The 14,303-nt window shown below is 43.4% G+C and overlaps 3 protein-coding genes across 5 annotated transcripts; 1 reads left to right on the top strand and 2 right to left on the bottom strand.

Moving 5' to 3' along the window:
- Window positions 1-643: 643 nt before the first annotated feature.
- LOC106595845 (ankyrin repeat domain-containing protein 1) lies at window positions 644-12,611 on the bottom strand. Its single transcript, XM_045697227.1, is given in 12 exon segments — window positions 644-1,247; window positions 1,354-1,446; window positions 1,573-1,726; window positions 5,232-5,292; window positions 5,294-5,412; window positions 5,515-5,582; window positions 6,237-6,315; window positions 10,225-10,385; window positions 10,510-10,597; window positions 10,931-11,139; window positions 11,424-11,719; window positions 12,458-12,611. Coding segments are annotated over 8 exon segments (759 nt in total). The 5' UTR covers window positions 11,030-11,139; window positions 11,424-11,719; window positions 12,458-12,611; the 3' UTR covers window positions 644-1,247; window positions 1,354-1,446; window positions 1,573-1,642.
- LOC123727825 (polysialoglycoprotein-like) lies at window positions 2,168-2,790 on the top strand. Its single transcript, XM_045697241.1, has 3 exons — window positions 2,168-2,273; window positions 2,446-2,511; window positions 2,678-2,790. Exons 1-3 carry the CDS (start codon window positions 2,174-2,176, stop codon window positions 2,770-2,772), a joined length of 261 nt encoding a protein of 86 aa, XP_045553197.1. The 5' UTR covers window positions 2,168-2,173; the 3' UTR covers window positions 2,773-2,790.
- Window positions 12,521-13,827, bottom strand: LOC123727824 (uncharacterized). 3 transcript variants are annotated; one of them, XM_045697237.1, is made up of 3 exons: window positions 13,468-13,800; window positions 12,843-13,058; window positions 12,521-12,660 (listed from the first exon to the last, which is right to left on the bottom strand). In XM_045697237.1, exons 1-3 carry the CDS (start codon window positions 13,798-13,800, stop codon window positions 12,535-12,537), a joined length of 675 nt encoding a protein of 224 aa, XP_045553193.1. In that variant the 3' UTR covers window positions 12,521-12,534. The 3 variants fall into 3 exon arrangements, with proteins under 3 accessions (XP_045553193.1, XP_045553189.1, XP_045553185.1); XM_045697233.1 differs by having other exon boundaries at window positions 12,651-13,058; window positions 13,468-13,695; window positions 13,753-13,827; XM_045697229.1 differs by having other exon boundaries at window positions 12,651-13,058.
- Window positions 13,828-14,303: the final 476 nt, after the last annotated feature.

The raw sequence follows: 14,303 nt of genomic DNA on the forward strand, positions 1-14,303 counted from the left end.
ATTCAATCCAAAAAGCCAGCTCTCTTCCCTCTATATATGTTTTTACTCACCTAGACCAAGGTTAGTGACACAAGTATAGACAATATGGTTCTAGCTCTACCTAGCCAATAGAGAATGATAGAGATATCATCTTTATATACACTGAATATACAAAAAGTTAAGAACACCTGCTCTTTCCATGACATAGACTGACCAGGTAAATCCAGGTGAAAGCTATGATCCCTTATTGATGTCACTTGTTAAATCCACTTCATCAGTGTAGATTTAGGGGAGGAGACAGGTTAAAGAAGGATTTTTAAGCCTAGAGACAATTGAGACATGGATTGCGTGTGTTATATTCAGAAAGTGAATGGGCAAGACAAAACATTTAAGTGCCTATAAATGGGGTATGTTATTAGGTGGCCGTGTGTATCAAGAATGTCCACCACCCAAAGGACATCCAGCCATCCTGACACAGCTGTGGAAAGCAATGGAGTCAACATGGGCCAGTATCCCTGTAGAGTCCATGCCTCGAGGAATTTAGGCTTTTCTGAGGACAAAAGGGGGGAAGGGGTGGGACTTCCTATAGGTTAAGGTAAGATCACAGAATTCCATCCAGGTCACCAGGGGGGGATCAGCCAATGAATTATGCTCATGAAAAAAGCATTCCATATTTGCAGCTGGCAGTAAACCACCAACCTTGGCTTTATACCTGTTCAAACACACTCTTGGTGGCAGTGTGCACTCTTTCAGTTTGTTTGCCAACTCATAGAAGTAGTAGAAGAAGAAAATGGACTACTTCAAAATGGAGATGGCCTCAATGGCGCTGCCTGTGCTCTTGCAGTCACCATAATGGGACAGATACAATGATGCGATGTCTATCTAACTCTATGGTTACGGAGAATCGTCCCATATGAGATTGTTAGGTCACGTTATCCCCTTTTGTGTTGTCGTTGTGGCAACAGGTCGGGAACAGCTCCTGAGTGAAGGCACAGCGGAAGGCATGCAGCCGCCGTGTCTGCCCGTCTCCATAGTTCGTCAGTTTTCGTCAGCCTCGTAGTCCAGCAGTATTCCGATGCGGGAGCGGTGACAGTGGCCAGCCACCGTTTCCAGGCACCCGTTGTGCCAGGTGCTCAGCTGGCGCTCATCCAGCTGGAGGCTCTAGGGAAGATCCCCTTTTCCTTCCTGGGGATGCCCTCGTACGTTCTCCTGGGAGAGAAGCAGGTGATCGTTGGCCGTGCAAGGGTCAAAGGTCAGGGTGCAGCGGTCTGAGGAGGAGGGCGAAGGGAACATGTGAGAAGACAATTAGGTGTACAATTAGGTGTACATAATATCTATGATAGTTTTATGTTAAAGTAAGGAACAACCACATACATTCACTGAGGCCCTGCTTCCCAGCTAGGTCACATGGAGCAGCTGGACTGGGGATCACAGCCAGGATGGTGCACTTATCCAGGGCTGAACCTACTGAAGTGGGTTGGGGGATGGGGAAGAGAAGGGAGATTGGTGGAGAGACACAGAGACAGATATTTTAAAAGATTGGAGATGACTATCCATAACAATAAAATCCTTCATATATTGAGGTTAGGTTACCTTGCTTGTCCTGAACCACAGCTGTAGACACATCCTTCTCTAGGTCCTCAGACACTAGCTTGGAGATCCGTTACAGGATGTCTGTCACCCCACTGAGCCCCTCCTGCAGTTTAGGGGTCACATCCACTTGAATGTCCTTCATATGACGAACCTCCTACAGAGCAAATGAGGAAAATATGATATATTATGATTTATGTTAGTAACAATACAATATGGGAATTTTATCCCAAAGCTACCTACAGCTAACATATATATATTTAAGTATGTGATCTATGTAAATAAATAAATATATCACAGCTGTAAAACTGTATGGTGGAGGCCTACCCATTTCCCAGGAGCATTGTAAAAAGTGGATTTGGGTACAGTGTTTATTTCCCCCTAATATCTTTGAAGATTCTGAGACCATTAGGGTTAAACATTACAGATATAAATGCAATATATGGAGTAGAAAAGATTGCCTGCCCACCAAAGAATCAACATATGTTCTACATGGTCTATTTCTATCTGAATGTAACACCTCAATCAAGCTTGTTAATTGATCGTTAAGTCATGTTTGTCAGGTAAACGGTCATTAGTGGCCTATATAAGCCTCATACAGGCCATGGGAAGACATTACCTGTTGATAACACAGACTATTCTCATGATCATGGGAGGTGTGAGAGAATTGCTGCTCTTTGTGATGACTGTGGGGGTTGTCAAAGGTTGGTTCACTAACGTTTTATTTGGATTGAAGGGATTTGTTTGGGAAATATGCTTAACTTTATAAGTTGGAGATTCAAATTTGACTGTCTGTTTCTTCCGCATTGGTCATCTATTATTAATATATGTAGCTATTTTGTGTGAACTCAACTTCTGTCAACACTTTCTCCTCAGTTTCTTGTTACCCTGTTGGAAAGTCCCAGAAGCAAGATCAAGTCTCTCTGCAGAGGAGACTTGGAGGTAAGTGTTTCTTTCCACAACCCTTCTAGCTATGTTCTTTGTCACTGTCTATGGTGCTGCTGTGTTTGACACTCATTCAACACCATAGAGTAACTCAGTCTAAATAACGTTGTCAAAGCCTTTGATTTGGTAATTTTGCTTGTGTACCTTAACCTACGTTTTTCAGAGCTGTCATCAAATGACGTCTCCATTGAGCATGCCCTGGCCTTGCTCCGATCCATAGGGTCTGACGCTAAACAAGACAGAGAAGGTACGGCCTGAAACATATACTTTGAAAACTGTTGGGTTCAACATTCGACTGGCAATTCGGCCTAGACCGTGTGGAACAGATGTGTTGCTGTAGAATACCCAACTGTTCCTTTTGTTTTTTTTGTCTTGCTCAGAGGCCCGTAAGTTAAGGGGAAGCATTTAAAAAAAAATATATATATATATATATATTTTTAAAGCATTCCATGACTCACATTTGCAGACTTATGTAAGATATCTGACTATTACTAATTTGGGTAGTCATCATTTAGAGTAATATAACTCAATCACTGATCAAGGCAGTGTGTGGTGGAGTAAGGCTAGGCTATGTCAGATGTGTTTCTCTTCACCAGATTTTTTTAAGGCCTTAAAATTATTTATCATGCAATTCTAATACACTTTATATGACTACAGAGATGCACAGAATCTTGTTCAATGTGATTTTCAAGTGGCACTGACCAGGGATAAACAGTGAATATGCACAATCAGTTTTTTTTTTTTTTTTGCAATGAGTTAACTTTTCCACCTCACTCCTCTGACCTACTGTAACAATGAAAAAGGGCAGAGGCTAACAACCCAGCCTGTAGGCTATAGCTACCCCCAGTCCCCACATTTCACCTCACCCCCTCCCCAATGAACTGATCTTCATAGATTCTCTCCTATCAGCACATACAGTTGCAGTCGGAAGTTTACATACACCTTAGCCAAATACATTTAATCCTAGTAAAAATTCCTTGACGTAGGTCAGTTAGGATCACCACTTTATTTGAAGAATGTGAAATGCCAGAATAATAGTAGAGTGATTTATTTAAGCTTTTATTTCTTTCATCACATTCCCAGAGGGTCACAAGTTTACACGCAGTCAATTAGTATTTCGGGTAGCCTTCCACAAGCTTCTCACAATAAGTTGGGTGAATTTTGGCCCATTCCTCCTGACAGAGCTGGTGTAACTGAGTCAGGTTTGTAGACCTCCTTGCTCGCAAATGCTTTTTCAGTTCTGCCCACAAATTTTCTATGGGATTGAGGTCAGGGCTTTGTGATGGCCACGCCAATACCTTGACTTTGTTGTCCTAAGCCATTTTGCCACAACTTTGGAAGTATGCTTGGGGTCATTGTCCATTTGGAAGACCCATTTGTGACCAAGCTTTAACTTCCTGACTTTTGATGTTGCTTCAATATATCCACATAATTTTCCTTCATGATGCCATCCATTTTGTGAATTGCACCAGTCCCTCCTGCAGCAAAGCACCCCCACAACATGATGCTGCCACCCCCGTGCTTCACGGTTGGGATGGTGTTCTTTGGCTTGCAAGCCTCCCCCTTTTTCCTCCAAACATAACAATGTCATTATGGCCAAACAGTTCTATTTTTGTTTCATCAGACCAGCGGACATTTCCCCAAAAGTACGATCTTTGTCCCCATGTGCAGTTGCAAACCGTAGTCTGGCTTTTTTATGGTGGTTTTGGAGCAGTGGCTTCTTCCTTGCTGAGCGGCCTTTCAGGTTGTCTATATAGAAATCGTCTAACTGTGGATATAGATACTTTTTTACCCGTTTCCTCCAGAATCTTCACAAGGTCCTTTGCTGATGTTCTGGGATTGATTAGCACTTTTCGCACCAAGTGCGTTCATCTCTAGGAGACCAAACGATTCTCCTTTCAGAGCGGTATGACGGCTGCGTGGTCCCATGGTGTTTATACTTGCGTACTATTGTTTGTATAGATGAACGTGGTACCTTCAGGCATTTGGAAATTGCTCCCAAGGATGAACCAGACTTGTGGAGGGCTAAAAAAAATAAAAATCTGAGATCGTGGCTGATTTCTTTTGATTTTCCCACTAAGTTTGAAGGTAGGTCTTGAAATACAGGTACACCTCCAATTGACTCAAATTATGTCAATTAGCCTGTCAGAAGCTTCTAAAGCCATGACATACATTTTCTGGAATTTTCCAAGCTGTTAAAGGCACAGTTAACTTGGTGAACTTCTGACCCACTGGAACTGTGATACAGTGAAATAATCTGTCTGTTAACAATTGTTGGAAAAATTTCTTGTCATGCATAAAGTAGATGTCCGAAATGACTTGCCACAACTATAGTTAACAAGAAATGGTTGCACAACGAGTTTTAATGACTCCAACCTAAGTGTATAAACTTCTGACTTCAACTGTATAGCAGATCTGCTGATTGTGGCGCATCAAAAGGTAGTCCATCTATTAAACTGTATACATCTCCAAGTAAGTCAGCAAAACAATAAATAGTTACTGCTGCTATGGGTAAAGTATATCTACATCAATATAAAGTTGATTCAAAAAAAAAAGTTTGCGGTTATTTTATTTTCATGGCGGTCTTCATCTGAAACCGTCACAGCCCTACATACAACCAATGTAAGTAATCGGATGCATCGTGAACTCAACCTGGGGATAGGACAGGTATAAAGTGTAGACTACAGTGTGTAATCATGTCAATGCTAATTGCTAACCTCCAGGTGTCCGCTGCATAGTGCAGCGCCGTGCGCCCGGTCCGACATGTTCACATTGCTGAGGGACCAGGGCCTCGGCACAGTGGACCGCCTTATTGGCTGGAGCGATGTGTAGCGGCGTTTGCCAGTTCTTGTCCCTGGCGTTCACATCGGAGTGTTTCAATAGCACCTGGACTGCCTCCTACAGGAGCACAGTTCAAATCATGTTCAACTTTGTTTAAAGTGCATTTAAAAATCACAACACACTTAACAGTAAAGCACAGGTGTCTATCAGTACACGTACCTCACTGCAGGAAGCCACGGCCCGGTGCAGAGTATTGAGACACTTGTCTTTGTCATTTACTCTGGCTCCTGGGACACAGAGACAGACCGACAGGGGACAGACACTCTGGGGTTGATAAGGCAACATCTTAAATAGCTGGAGCACAGAAAGCATGTGTCCAAAACAACACCCGAATACCTTTTTATAGTGCACTACTTCTGACCAGGGCACATAGGGCTTTCCTTAGGGCTCAGGTCAAAAGTAGTGCACTATATAGGGAGCCATTTAGAACGTAGTCAAAGCCTCTTGTAGATAGCTATTCTGGAAATTGGACTTCCATTACACAGCAACACTCTGAAGAAAATGTCATGTCACTGAGTGGAGAGGAGTAGAAGGAGCTCAGCCAACGTGAGATGAGGTGCAACCCAAAATCATGAGGACGTTGGAGTAACAGGTACGACTCTCGCTCACAAATAAAATCTTGATGCTTCACTAATCAAGTTAAAATCGGGACGTTTCAGCTGTCAATGGCCTTCATTAGAATTACTTTTCATTTTTGTAAATACATAAGCTGCAGAATGATTTATATATATTTGTTTAAATACATCGGCTGCACATAAGATCTTAATGGTGGTAAGTATGAGGGAAACGGTCACATGCAAACACAACAAGCATCAAAACAGAAGTCAAAGTCCGATGGACATGAGTCATTGCGTAATCCTTCTCTTCAATGATAACCTTACCTGATAGTATGAGTAGCTCTAGAATTTCTGTATCTCCTAGATAGGCAGCGGCATGCAACGGTGTCCGCTTCTCATTGTCCTGTAGGGAAGAGCCAAGAAGCGTTATAGCTGTTTCAAATTCAGCCATTATGGATATTTATGGCTCTAACTAGGCTACACACTGTAACTAAAGATATTCAATGTTTCCTTTGAAAGGGTGCAGATGGACTCAGCTTGGAACCAGCTATTTAGTATCCACTCATCTTCGTGATGTTAATGCTTTCTCTTTACAATAACTAAAAACAACCCGCTTCACTTAACCAGGGATGCAACAGATTGGCGACGAGGTACCGGAGTTTTTGTCCGAAGGGGAACAGAGCGAGAAAGAAAGTGCTACATCCATCGAGACAGTCTGTGTAGAAAAGCTAGCAGGGAAGAGGTTGTTCGGCAATGCCGAGGATTTCCACTTCGAGGAAAGTTTTGAAGCTAATGGGCTCAAGTACGAGGATATGTCTAAAACCATTTTTCTGACGATTGTTGGCAGGAAGACTTACAATTTGTTAATGGACTTAATGCGCCACAGAAACCAAATGAAAAAACGTTGAGAGGTGGTTGCGCTGTTAAAGTCACTACATACCGAGGACAAATTGTATTGCTGAAAGATGCAAGTTTCATGCAAGGAGTCAACTCGAGGTAGAGTCGATTAGTGAGTACTTGGCTAGTTTAAGAAAACTCAGTCACATGTAAATTGAGTCTGCCAGAAGGTGAATATTTGTGTGCGGTGTTAAAAGTGCAGCGCTGAGAGACCGTTTACTGAATGTAGCTCACACAAGACTAACATTAGCACTGGCTGTGGATATGGGATTTTCTTTTGAAGTAACAAGGAAAAGCACACAGCAGTTTACACAAAATACTTTCAAAGCAAATGCAGTTGAAGAAAAGCGTTGCCAAGAAAACGGAGGCAACCCGTAAACCATGTTACCATTGCGTGGGAAAAGGGCACAAGCCAGATGAGTGCCGCTACATGGATTTTGAGTGTCTGGAGTGCAAGAAGAAAGGACACATAGCCAGGACATGCCGCTCGTGTAAAGTGGGAAACAATTAAACGAGGCAAGTGAAATGGAATAAGCACTTGGATGCTACTGAGAGAGAGGGATGCTTCCTTACTGTGACTGCAGGAAGACGAGTGGAGCAACGATGATCAGGGCAACGCACACCAGCGAGAGAGGACAAGAACGTCATTCCATCACAGAGGAGCATCGCACTCAAGCGCCAGAGTTTGGAGTATTACAGGTCAAATGAGAGTGAGAACTCTGATAAAGGGACCTCAGCCGTTTTCACCACTATGAGTTGGGTAACGTAAGAGGAACTGAACTGTTAGCATTAGAGGTGAAGACTGTACGTAAGGATAGATGATGTGAGACTCAACATGGAAGTTGATACAGGTGCAGCAGTTTGATATCAGAGAGGTTGTACAACCGCAAGTTCAAAAACGCAAAATTGAGCCCTGCAAACTGGGTGTTAACATACAGTAAACAGTCATTCGTTCTAAGAGGGAAAATCTCGGTCAAGTGTAATGGGAGTACAACTTTTTTTAGACTTGCTGGTGGTAAAAGGAAATGGTCCTGCCCTGCTGGATAGAGACTGGATCAGTCAGTTGAAGCTAGACTGGTCACGTGTACACAGTAACAGCTGTAGATGGTTTGTGTGAAAAATATTTCTCTGTTTCAGCCAGAGCTAGGAATGCTAAAAGGTATCACAGCCAAGCTACCTGTAACTAATAGGGCTGTACATAAGTTCTGCAGTCCTCGCCCAGTGCCGTATGCACTTAGAGAAGCTGTTGAAAAACAGCTAGTCACGTTGGAGTCAAAGGGTCCTCACTCCAGTTAACTACAGTGAATGGGCTGCTCCAATTGTGTGTATCCTGAAAACAGACAATATTGTAAGAATATTTGGAGATTACAAGGTAACTATCAATCCGTGGATGGAAGTAGATCAGAATCCCTTACCAAAAACACAGGACTTGTTCACAAAGCTGGCCGGGGGTGAGACGTTCACAAAGCTGGATTTGTCACAGGCATACGAGCAAGAACAGTAGCCTATCTAGGTCATGTGATAGATGCAGAGGGGATACACCCCATGAAACAGAAAACTGAAGCTATTGAGAAGGCTCCCATTCCTACAAACACCACTGAGCTCAGGTCTTTTCTTTCCTTACTTAAAACCTGTTGGGGATAGGGGGCAGTATTTGCACGGCCGGATAAAAAACGTACCCGATTTAATCTGGTTACTACTCCTGCCCAGTAACTAGAATATGCATATAAGTGTTTGATTTGGATAGAAAACACCCTAAAGTTTCTAAAACTGTTTGAATGGTGTCTGTGAGTCTAACAGAACTCATTTGGCAGGCCAAAACCTGAGAAGATTCCAAACAGGAAGCGCCCTCTCTGACCATTTCTTGGCCTTCTTTGTTATCTCTATCCAAAACAAAGGATCTCTGCTGTAACGTGACACTTTCTAATGCTCCCATAGGCTCTCAGAAGGCGCCAGAACGTTGAATGATGACTCTGCTGTCTCTGGCTGAAAAACAGTAGCGCATTTGGTAAGTGGTCGATCTGAGAACAATGAGACGGGGCGCGCGTGCACGAGACGACTCCATGTTTACATTTTCAGTCTTTGAACAAAAACAACGACTCCCGGTCGGAATATTATCGCTATTTTACGAGAAAAATCGCATAAAAATTGATATTTAAACAGCGTTTGACATGCTTCGAAGTACGGTAATGGAATATTTTGAATTTTTTTTGTCACAATACGCGCCGGGCGCGTCACCCTTCGGATAGTGTCTTGAACGCACAACAAAACGCCGCTATTTGGATATAACTATGGATTATTTGGAACCAAAACTGTAGCTTCCCTGTAGCTCAGTTGGTAGAGCATGGTGTTTGCAACGCCAGGGTTGTGGGTTCGATTCCCACAACCCTGCACAGCACAGAAAAAAAATATAAAGAAAAAAAAATGTATGAAATGTATGCATTCACTACTGTAAGTCGCTCTGGATAAGAGCGTCTGCTAAATGACTAAAATGTAATGTAAAATGTAAAACAACATTGGGTGATGAAGTAGAAGTCCTGGGAGTGCATTCTGACGAAGAACAGCAAAGGTAATCCAATTTTTCTTATAGTAAATCTGAGTTTGGTGAGTATCAAAATAGCTAGCCATGATGGCCGGGCTATCTACTCAGAATATTGCAAAATGTGCTTTCACCGAAAAGCTATTTTAAAATCGGACACCGCGATTGCATAAAGGAGTTCGGTATCTATAATTCTTAAAATAATTATGTTTTTTGTGAATGTTTATCGTGAGTAATTTAGTAAATTCACCGGAAGTGTTCGGTGGGAATGCTAGTTCTGAACGTCACATGCTAATGTAAAAAGCTGGTTTTTGATATAAATATGAACTTGATTGAACAAAACATGCATGTATTGTATAACATAATGTCCTAGGAGTGTCATCTGATGAAGATCATCAAAGGTTAGTGCTGCATTTAGCTGTGGTTTTGTTTTTTGTGACATTATATGCTAGCTTGAAAAATGGGTGTCTGATTATTTCTGGCTGTGTACTCTGCTGACATAATCTAATGTTTTGCTTTCGTTGTAAAGCCTTTTTGAAATCAGACAGTGTGGTTAGATTAACGAGAATCTTGTCTTTAAAATGGTGTAAAATAGTCATATGTTTGAGAAATTAAAGTAATATCATTTCTAAGGTATTTGAATATCGCGCCACGGGATTCCACTGGCTGTTGACTAGGGTGGGACGCAAACGTCCCACCTAGCCCAGAGAGGTTAACTATTATGGCAAATTCATTCCAAATCTGTCTACCATAGTTAAGCCTATGAGCGCTCTACTGCAGGAAGATGTACAATGGGAATGGTCCCAGAAAAGGCTAAGACACATCTACTTAGTAGCCAGGTGTTAGTTCACTACAACCCGGAGCTACCGCTCATACCTGCCTGTGGTGCTTCACTGGTAGGTGTGGGGATGCAACAACCCTGACTATGAGAGGGCGTTTACGGGACTGGGACTCCTGGGGAGCAGGGGCCAGTGTGATTGTCAGGTCCTCCTTGGGTGGGGAAGTGGATGGAACCTCTGGAACCTCACACTCAGCATCTGTGATAAGAATATTTCATAATCAGAAAATGAACGTGTCAGTCCGCCTGTATCTGTAGTCAGTTTTAACAAGCTGGCCAGAGGGTGACACATCAATATGACATTATCAATGCTTATCACTTACTCTGTGAAATACGAGTCTCTCTGTGACGTTTGGTAGGCAGCGCATCCTGTTCAGGGTGGCTCTTCGGTTCCCCTTTTGTCTTGAACAGCTGATGACAAAAACATCAGGACAACTGAGCCTGTGTAAAATATCTGGGGTGCATCCAAAAAGGCACCTTATTGACTATGTAAGGCACTACTTTTGACAAGGGCCCATAGTGCTCTGGTCAAAAGTAGTGCACTATATAGGTTGCAATTTGGGACATAGACATTGACTCTCTCCCATGTGTATTAGGATTGTATTACAGCGGCCTCACTCAACCTCCTAAAGACAATGACAACAGCATTGTTCTAATGCTGAGACAATAGGGGTTTAGTGAATCTGTAGGGTACATTTCAGAACCTGCCTTACAGAGCTAATCTCAAAACACAGAGCCCCCTACCTTCATCCTGATCTTTGCAATCTTGCCAATTTTGGGTAGGAAGCGCCACTTCCTGTTCTTCTTAGTCTCTTCCCCTCTGGCAGAGGGAAGGCGGGCCATGCCGTCAGCCTTTACATCAGCCGGGCTAAGGCCCCTGGCAGGGAATTCCTCAGTAGCATTAAGGTCAGCCACAACACCATGAGTGATGTCACTTGCGGCATTGCTGGTGTCTAAGTAAGAAGAGCAAGCTGGTGTGACTGACCTGGGTACAATAACTGGGAGAAGAGGACGCAACAATGGAAAGCAGTCACTGCGTCCCAAAAGGCATTCTCTTCTCTTTATAGTGCACAACTTTTGAACAGGGCCCATAGGGTCTGGCTCTGGTCAAAAGTAGTGCACTAAACATGGAAGAAGGTGCCATTTTGGACACAACCAGTAAAGTTCACATCATAAAACGCAATGTATCATGTTACAATGAAGTCCTATGCAGATGAAAAGAGGTACTTTCACTTACCACTTACAATCCACTACCATGGAGAGGAGAGGCTCTCTTCAAACAGGTGTCGCTCATAACTGACTCACTCCTGGTGGGCAGAGTGACATCCTCACTGCATGTGTCAATTACATGGTGGTCTGTGGAGGAGCCACTCGAAGACACAAGGGCTTTAGACCTTTTAGTCAAACTGACTTTTGAAAATGGCTTCTCACTTCTCACAGACGGAGGGCGGCTCCTGTCCTTAACAAGAGCAGTGTCAGGGGACTTCGAGTATCTGAGTGTCTCCACAGGGGTGGAGTCCAGCACATCTTTGGCTGTGGTGACAGACACAGGGGGAAAAGACAAAAAGACATTCAGTCTCCTTTACTCTGTGGTACATGATTTGAGCAGCAAAAATGAGTTGTCAAAGACAACTCTGGGATTGAGCTGGGACTGCAGCTTTTTCTCTCCAAGTGGGAAGGAGTCTGCGTCCTCCACTATGTACTGGGATACACTTTCAAGGTCTTGCATGATCATATTCACTATCTTCAGTTGTAGAAACCACATGGTGTCAGAAGGTGATGCTAGGCATGCTCTGTGGCAAAGAACAGTTGGCTTCGCTAGCAGCTCTGAGAATGGCCTCACGCACAATCTGTTTGGCCGTAGCTCGGAAGTCAGCACTATGAAAGCTCTGGATGGAAATGTTAGAGGTTCTGCTGGCTGCACAACGAGATCGCGTGAGCGTGGCAGTCTCGGCTGACGTCACGTCACTCGAAATGGTGAGGTCCTCCAATTTCGAAATGATCGAGTCCAACTTCTGGTTGAAGTCAAAGGACTCATTTGACATGCTCTCCCCAACGGAAGCGAAGCAGTCTTCACTTGAAGTCTCCAACCTCAGCACCAAGATCACCTGTTTGATGACCCCTTTAGTGCAGGTGTCGAGGGTGAGCTGGTGGGCTGAGGACTTAGAGGTATTACTGTCTGTCTTCCATACAGGAGATACCTCCACAGTGGTCTCAGTTACAAGTAGTCCAGTGTCATAGAGCTCGATTTGCACAGGAGTATTTTTTTACCTCAGTGAGATGGTGTGAGGTGAACAGCTTCCTCAGTTTGTGCAGGGTTTTGGTATAAATCTTCTGGGAACCTGAACTCACTTCCACCCAGAACAATTTGCGACCTGCTTTCGTACGCATGGAGGCCTTATTGACCTCAGATACCTCATGCAGGTTGGAAATAATAGCACCCAATAGATCAGAGGATGCCTCCTCAATATTCTCTGTGGAAACATGGATAGACAGGATTTAGTTTCCCACAAGCGTCGGTTTTATCCAGCATGGCAGTACATGTCACAGCTGCATCCTGAGTGATGCATTGCTCAGCTTTGACGATACACTCCTCCACTGGTTGACCATGGAGGATGTCAACTTTATCAGCAGGGAGCACCTTCTGAATACTCACATTCTCCTCTGATGGGCGTGGACTGTTGAAGATAATGCTCTCAGTGACCATGTTAGAGGAGACAAGAGATGAGTCGAGAAACAAAGACCTGTATATTATCGAGGTGGAAATCTCTGGGTGCTTTAGCTCTGGGTAGCTTCTCTTTCCCCTGACGGTGAGGCTGGTCTGGGAGGCTGCAGCCTTGGGGGTCACGTTAGTGAAGGTCACCACTGCAGCCTGATGGGGACGACAGAAAGCAGAGTTAGGCTGGAATTCAATCAAATTCGCCATTGCACTGTCAACACATTGTCTGTTTACAAACTACTGTCTGCACGCACAAACAGACATGTACACACACACACACACACACACACACACACAGTGTTATCTGGAAGCATTTGCCTTTGCCACTCATTCAGTCTCCTGGGATTGAGATGGACTGGCTGTTTCTAGATCACCACTCTCCTGCATCACACTCTCTCCTTTGACCTCCAGTGTCAGTTGATGTGGCTGTCTTCAGATCAACCTGATTCAACTCACTCTCTCCTTTGGCCTCCTAGATTAGAAGACCTTTACTAGCTCAAGCTTGGAAAATTCATTTGTCATTTTAATCTTCACTGCGTCATTAAAACACAATACATCATACCTCCTTTGACTGAGATGGGATGACAACGGCCTCGTCCAACTCAATCTCTCCTTCAACCTTCTGTGACTGAGATGGGATGGCAACAGCCTCGTCCAACTCAATCTCTCCTTCAACCTTCTGTGACTGAGATGGGATGGCAACAGCCTCGTCCAACTCAATCTCTCCTTCAACCTTCTGTGACTGAGATGGGATGGCAACAGCCTCGTCCAACTCAATCTCTCCTTCAACCTTCTGTGACTGAGATGGGATGGCAACAGCCTCGTCCAACTCAATCTCTCCTTCAACCTTCTGTGACTGAGACGTGCCATCTGTCTTCAGATCAGCCTCCTGCATCTCAATCTCTCCTCAATCTCTCCTTCAGCCAGTTGGGATATCTGTCTCTAGAACAGCCTCTTCCAACTTGGTCTGTCTTTCAACCTCTCTGTGATCTTTATCAGATCTAGATACAGAAAAAGGAATCTCTCTAAGGTCACTATAATGTGCTATAGTGTGAGGATGTGTTCCAATTATAGAATTAGAATAATAGAAGTAGAATTAATCATTCTAGAGTTAGAATAGAATCACTGGAATTCTATGGTTCCAATACTCTGAGATGACTCTGCCTATCCAGAGTTTTATATATTTAGAGAATTTGGCAAACTTTTAGAAAGTACTCCATGTTAACACCTTTGAGCCTTTCATTACAAGTCAATTATAAAATAGATTTTCTGTTACGTAGCATTGTTTAAAATGTCAATATTGCCCATGGGGAGCCAGCTCTCATATGGATATCTTTGATTATACTGTGTCATGTAATGTATACATATTGATGTAAATGCAACAATGCAGATATTTGA

This window comes from Salmo salar, chromosome ssa02 (assembly GCF_905237065.1).
Source record: "Salmo salar chromosome ssa02, Ssal_v3.1, whole genome shotgun sequence".
Lineage (NCBI taxonomy): Eukaryota > Metazoa > Chordata > Actinopteri > Salmoniformes > Salmonidae > Salmo > Salmo salar.